The 7322-nt window shown below is 45.1% G+C and overlaps 1 protein-coding gene across 1 annotated transcript in view; it reads left to right on the top strand.

Moving 5' to 3' along the window:
- Positions 1 to 6378, top strand: part of TGM5 (transglutaminase 5) — a gene marked incomplete at both ends in the record, with an annotated part of 30444 nt that extends 24066 nt beyond the window's left edge. Inside the window, 4 exons of the mRNA XM_081091799.1 lie at positions 1787 to 2134; positions 2608 to 2768; positions 5920 to 6053; positions 6225 to 6378. Of these exons, the coding sequence (XP_080947925.1) occupies positions 1787 to 2134; positions 2608 to 2768; positions 5920 to 6053; positions 6225 to 6378 (797 nt within the window). The remainder of the gene's footprint in view (positions 1 to 1786; positions 2135 to 2607; positions 2769 to 5919; positions 6054 to 6224) is intronic.
- Between the last annotated feature and the right edge of the window lie 944 nt (positions 6379 to 7322).

A 7322-nucleotide genomic window follows, 5' to 3' on the forward strand; every position in this document is an offset into this window, starting at 1 on the left:
GATGAATAATGCTTTAGTCTAACCATGTCTCCAATTATTGATTGTTAATCTGAAATTCAAATTAAATGGCCCTGTAGTTTTATTTGCTAAATCTGACCACCCTATCAGGGATTCAGTGTAAAGTGTAGAACAACATCCAGGGCCAGCGATTGTCAATCCTGTTCATCTCATGGCACACATATACTAATTACTAAAATTCTGCAGTACACCAAAAAGATATTTTTTGCTGATCTGACAAAAATATGTATAATTTTGAGTCATTCACACCAGGTGCCTATTGTTGTGCTGGCTGTTGTCATTTTTTATTTGACAATCTAAGGGAAAAGAGGTCAGTGCCCTTACTAAATAGTCACATCTTGCATGTTTTAAAAATTCTTGGGGCACACAGGTTGAAAATGGCTGGCCTAGATTTATCCCACCCAAGAGGCAAGGGGCTATTATTTATCCACCAAATCCTGTTGGTCATGGGTTGGGGGTGTAAATTCTCTAGCACTTTTGGTCTGCCCTATGCAAGAGCAGAGAAAGCCTCAGGCAAAGAGTAGTAGCAGATGCTAGAATTTGAAATTAGGGCACATGGGCATTGAAATGGCAAATGCCAAGGCAATATGGGTGGGGCATGAGCAGCATTTGCTACAAGGTCCACAGGGTTCCCTGTGAACTTGGGGGATCTGGAGCTATATTCCAGCGGGCCTGAGTGTGCTGCTCAGCCAGGCAGTATTCTGTCTCCTCCCACCCAGCCTGACAAGATCTGAAGGCAGAGCAAACCACAGATGAGTTAAACCTGACCCACATCTCTCTGGGTCCACTCTTACTGAAGCCAATGTCTCAAGATTCTCTTCCGCATGAAACAAGGCTCAGAGCAACCTCGAGAGCAAGGGGACACAGTGACCTCTGCCTGGGAGGTGGTGGGGGTGCACTAAGGGGGTAAAGCGGGGCCCTGGCGACGGTAAGTGTCCAGTGAAGGCAGCTGCTGGGATTACTAGGGAAGCACGGTGAGTACCCCTGCACTTCCCGGCCACCGCGCCCCCCTAGGACTGAGATCTGGGTGCTCTGGGAACTCAGCTTGACTGAGTTCCTCTTATTTTTTTCACTGTGGTTTTTCATCTCTCAATATCCAGGTAGTCTACACCTGACTAATAATGTAGTGCTGGAACCGAAATCAAATCATGCCCTGCTGTCTTGAAGGGCATTTGTGGGCCTCTTCCCCATGGAATAGTGACAATACTATAGTCCAGTGGTCGGCAAACTCATTAGTCAACAGAGCCAAATATCAACAGTACAATGATTGAAATTTCTTTTGAGAGCCACATTTTTTAAACTTAAACTATTTAGGTAGGTGCATTGTTATTAACTTAATTAGGGTACTCCTAAGGCTTAGGAAGAGCCTCACTCAAGGGGCCAAAGAGCCGCAGTTTGCCGACCACAGCTATAGTCTATTGGTCATGAGCACAGATGACTTTATTCATGTGGATTTGGCTTCTACCTGGACTCTGCCCCCAGCAAGTTGTGAGACTTGGGCAACTGACATGCCCTCTCAAAGCCCCATTTTCCACATCTGTATGTGGAATAATAATAATATCTCTCTCTCATGGGTGATGTGAGTGAGGTGTGAAAGGAGTGAAGTGCAGAGCCTGGCACTTAGAAAGCACCTGATAAAATATAGGGAGTATTTGTTGTTGGAAATGAAGGTTTGAACAACCTTGCAGTGTTGGTATGGCTGTTGGGAAGGATGTTCAGCCATGGCCTAGCCGCTGGCCCATCGATGGTGCTATCTCTGCCCTCCCAGGTTCTCCCCAGGAGAGACGGGTGTTTCTGAAGGCTCTTCAGAAGCTGAAGACTGGAAAGTCCCGGGGCCACTACCAAGCAGACTCACGATCTTCCAAGCCCTTGCCTCGGAGGCTGGATTCACCTTCCCTTCGGCCCAGTGATGTTATCCAGGTCTCCCTGAAATTCCAGCTGCTCGACCCTCCCAACATGGGCCAGGACATAAGGTTTGTCCTGCTGGCCCTCAACATGTCGCTCCAGTCCAAGGACCTCAGAGTGAACCTGAGTGCTCAGTCTCTGCTGCATAATGGCAGTCCCCTGCCCCCGTTCTGGCAGGACACAGCCTTCATCAGCCTCTTACCTGAAGAAGGTATGGGCTCTGGGTATGGGCCTGAGGACTCTGTACACAGATGGGTTATGGAAATACCACTGGGGTCAAGCCAGCCAACAAGGGTCTGGAGCTTCCCTGTGACACCATCTTCCTGGTGTCTCCTCAGCACAGATTTCTCTTCTTCCCTTGTCTCCTTCCCTCTGCCTCTGCCTCTGCCTCCTGTCTCCTCTTCTTCCTTCTTCCCTTCCTTCAAGGACAGTAGCCTGGCTTAGTGGGGAAAACCTGAGCTTTCGAGTCATCCAAACTTTAGAGCCTCAGCTCCCCCATTTACCAGCAGAATAACCTTGGGCAAGCCATTTCACTTCCCAGTCTCTCCATCTGAAAACCTGGTACCCACTTCACTGGGGCTCAGTACATGCTGGCTTCCTCCTTTCTATAAAAATGCCCCCATATCCACCAGGCCCAGCTGATTTCCCCAGCAGTCTCACCTCATCCTTGTGTTCTCTCCCTAGCAAAGACCCATCCCTGTCAAATCTCCTACTCCCAGTACAGCCAGCACCTGTCCACAGACAAGCTGATTCGCATCAGTGCCCTGGTGGAAGAGAAGAGCAGTCCCGAGAAGATCCTGGTGAACAAGATCATCACCTTAGTGTATCCTACCATCATAATTAATGTAAGCAAGAGCCCTGGAAGTGGCCTGGGGGTTCCTTGGGACTAGCTGGGAGAGCGAGGAGCCCTCGAGAGCCTGGTCAGAAAAGCAGCCCCTCCTTTCCTCTGCCTCTTCTGGTGCTTCCAGGTACTTCCCACCTGGATTGGGAGGTTTATCTGAAAACACTGGGTGATGTTTCCATCCTCTTGCACCGTTAGATGCCTTGTGGTTGGACCTTAAGCAGCTGCCATGGAGAGGTCCCTCTCTTGTGCCACCTCCCACTCTTGGCCTTCCCCAAGGTCAACGTGAGCTCAATTGGGAGGGACCTGAGAAGGGGGAGAGCACTGCCTGAAGGTCAGCTTAGGTTTGATTTACCTTTTCCTGACTGTACATCCTTGGGCAAACCCTTGGGCCTCTGCTTCTGAACTGTCAATTGAGAGGATTAGACAAGATGGCCTCTGAGGACACACCCTGTTCTGACATCCTGTGATCCTCTGAGTGGGAAGATGTCAGGGGTCCCTTCCTTCCATTGCTGCCTCAGCAAAGCCAAGCAGCTTCCTGGACCCTGACACACGAGCCTCTGGTGCCCTCCGCAGTGTGCATCTGGCAAGCCTCGCCTTGCGGGGCGGGGGCGGGGGGGGGGGGGGGGCGGTCCAAAGGTGCTTCTAGGTTTCTTGAAGCCACTTCCTTGTCTCTACAGCCCTGAATGAGCTCTTCATGTGAAAAGAATGAGCCAGTTATGATAAAAGGGAAGGAAGGGATGGGGTAGAATTGCAGTCAGAGGAAACAAACAAAAACTGCCAAAGAATATTCTCTTTTTAAAAAAATTCTTTATTGTTTAAAATATTACATATAGGCCCTAACCCGTTTGGCTCAGTGGCTAGAGCGTCAGCCTGCGGACTCAAGGGTCCCAGGTTCAATTCCGGCATGTACCTTGGTTACGGGCACATCTCCAGTAGGGAGTGTGCAGGAAGCAGCTGATCGATGTCTCTCTCTCTCATCGATGTTTCTAACTCTCTATCCCTCTCCCTTCCTCTCTGTAAAAAATCAATAAAATATATTTTTAAAAAAATCAATGAAATATATTTTTTAAAAATATTACATATAGTATTACATATGTCTCCTTTTCCCCCCATTGACTTCTCCCCAGCCACCCCCATCCCCCAGCACATGCCCTAACCCGCTTAGTGTCTGTGTCCATTGGTTATGCTTATATGCATTCATACAAGTCCTTTGGTTGATCTCTTACCCCACTCCATCCCTCACCCTCCTCTGCCTTCCCTCTGAAGTTTGACAGTCTGTTTGATGCTTCTCTGTCTCTGAATCTATTTTTGTTCATCAGTTTATGTTGTTTATTATATTCCACAAATGAGGAAGATCATGTATTTATCTTTCTCCAACTGGCTTATTTTGCTTAGCATAATGCTCTCCACGTCCATCCATGCTGTTGTGAATGGTAAGAGTTCTTTCTTTTTACAGCAGCATAGTATTCCACTGTATAGATGTACCACTGATTTTTAATCCACTGATCTGCTGATGGGCAATTAGGCTGTTTCCAGATCTTAGCTATTGTAAATTGTGCTTCTATGAACATAAGGGTGCATATGTCCTTTCTGATTGCTGTTTCTGATTTCTTGGGATATAGTCCTAGAAGTGTGATCACTGGGTCAAATGGGAGTTCCATTTTTAATTTTTTTTTTTTTTGAGGAAACTCCGTACTGTTTTCCATAGTGGCTGCACCAGTCTGCATTCCCACCAGCAGTGCACATGAGTTCCTTTTTCTCTACATCCTCACCAGCACTTGTCACTTGTTGATGATAGCCATTCTGACAGGGGTGAGATGGTACCTCATTGTCCTTTTGATTTGCATCTCTCGGATGATTAGTGACTTTGAACATGTTTTCATATGTTTCTTGGCCTTCTGTATGTCCACTTTTGAAAAGTGTCTATTTAGGTCCTTTGCCCATTTTTTGATTGGATTGTTTATCTTCCTTTTGTTAAAATGTATGAGTTCCCAATAATTTTTGGAGATTAGGCCCTTATCGGATATAATATTGGCAAACATGTTCTCCCATGCAGTGATCTTTCTTATAGTTTTGCTGATGGTTTCTTTTGCTGTACAGAAGCTTTTTATTTTGATTTATTTTCTTCTTAGTTTTCACTGCCCTAGGAGCTGTATCGGTGAAAATATTGCTATGACATATGTCTGATATTTTGCTGCCTATTGATTCTTCTAAGATTTTTATGGTTTCCCATCTTATGTTTAAGTCCTTTATCCATTTTGAAGTTATTTTTGTGTATGGTGTAAGTTGGTGGTCTAGTTTTATTTTGTTGCATGTATCTGTCCAATTTTCCCAACACCATTTATTAAAGAGACTGTCTTGACTTCATTGTATGCTCTTGCCTCCTTTGTCAAATATTAATGGAGAATAGTGGTTTGGGTTGATTTCTGGGTTCTCTGTTCAGTTCCATTGGTCTATATGTCTGTCCTTGTGCCAATGCCAGTAGGTTTTGAGAACAGTGGCTTTGTAATATAGCTTGGTATCTGGTATTGTGATCCCTCCAACTTTGTTCTTCTTTCTCAAGATTGCTGCTGCTATTTAGGGTCTTTTTTTGTTCCATATGAATTTTTGGAGAATTTATTCTAGGTCTGTGAAATATGCCATTGGTATTTTAATGGGAATTGCATTAAATCTATAGATCACTTTGGGTAGTATGGACATTTTAATGATGTTGATTCTACCAATCCATGAACACGGTATAATCTTCCATTTGTTTATGTCTTCCTCTATTTCTTTTTTTTCAGTGTCCTGTAGTTTTCTGAGTACAGGTCTTTTACCTCCTTAGTTAAGTTTATTCCTAGCTATCTTAATTTTTTTGGTGCAATGGTAAATGGGATTTTTTTTTAAGTTTCTCTTTCTGAGAGTTCATTATTGGTGTATAAAAAGCCATGGATTTCTGGGTGTTAATTTTGTATCCTGCTACATTGCCAAATTCATTTATTAAGTCTAGTAGTTTTTTGAAGAGTTTTTCAAACCACAGTTGGAGAAACACGGCCATGGAAGCCCAGCTCTTCAGAAAACAGACCTAGGGAACAGTGTCCTCCACAAGTGCGGTGAACTGGAGAATGAGATTAATTCTCTGCTTCTTCCTTTCTTCCGATTTCTCTGTTCAGGTCCTAGGAGCAGCCATTGTGAACCAGCCACTCTCCATACAGGTGATATTTTCAAACCCTCTCTCGGAGCAGGTTGAAGACTGTGTGCTGACTGTGGAAGGAAGTGGTCTCTTCAGGAAACAGCAGAGAGTCTTGTAAGTGTGAGGGGTGCTCAGCCTTCTCTCCTGTCTTATCCTGAGGTCAGCGCTATCGTTTCTGGACATGGGCTTTCTTAGGCCAGGCTCTGAGAAAACTGGGAAAGGAGAGACCAGCTTACTGAGTGAAAAGGGGCTTTGTTTTTTGACATTTTCCTTTCTCTGTGGCAGCATTGGAGTCCTGAAACCCCAACACAGGGCCAGCATCACTCTAAAGACTGTCCCCTTCAAGAGTGGCCAAAGGCAGATCCAAGCTAATCTGAGGAGCAACAAATTTAAGGACATCAAGGGTTACAAGGACATCAATGTTGACATGTCGTTATAAATTCTAGGAGAAGGAGATGAATGCATAGATTTTAAGCTTGAAGAAAATAATCAAGATCAAATACAAGCTGCGTCATTCCCCCACCACAACAGAGGCTTTGTAGGGCTCTGACACGAGCAGCAGAGGCCATGCTAGTGACGGATAGTCTCCTGGGCCATTTGCACAGTTCCCCAAGATTCTGTTCAGGGCCCAGGGATCCCATGGTGTCCCACCCAGAAGTGTGAGGTGGCACAGAGGTTCAGTGACCCGGCAGGTCATTTGACCATGATTAACTGCTCAGATGTCAAAAAAAGAAGAAGACTGGCTGTGCAGCTCACTGTCGTCTTGACATTGCGATGGCTAATTTCCTGGTACCAATAAACTTCAGTCCTTATTCTCATCTACTTTGTACCCATGTAATCACCACTTTCCCTGCAGTAGCTCCCGCCTATTCCCTGGATGCTGGAGTGTCCCATTGTTTCAATGAGCCCATTCATTCAGAAACTGAGGGTCAGTTAACATACTAGTAATCCCTGATCTTTGATTTTTGAGACAATAGTCTCAATCCTGAAGGTCACCTTTGGGTCTGCCACTTTTTCAGGAGTATAGACAAAAAGAATTTGACTGCAGAGCACTCCTAGATTGCCTTGGACCCCACCCATTATTATAGTATAGGGGATAAGGCAGTAAAAAAAAAAAAAAAAAAAGCAAAGTCCTTGCCCCCATGGAGCTTACATGGTGGGGGCCGGGAGGAGCACAGGCAATAAACATGTCAACAAATAAGTAAGGTACTTACATATGGTGTATCAGTCCGATCCAGTTAGGGAAACAAAAACCTTTGTAGGTGTTTCTACATACTACCTATCATCTTTGTGTCTTGGAAAAAAATCTGGGAGGTCTCTCAGTTGAACTTCCTTTGAATCCCTTCCTATGGTGCATCCAAGAAGTTCCTTAGTCCTAGCAGT

The sequence above is a fragment of the Myotis nattereri genome, assembly GCF_964212035.1.
Source record: "Myotis nattereri genome assembly, chromosome: 1".
NCBI lineage: Eukaryota > Metazoa > Chordata > Mammalia > Chiroptera > Vespertilionidae > Myotis > Myotis nattereri.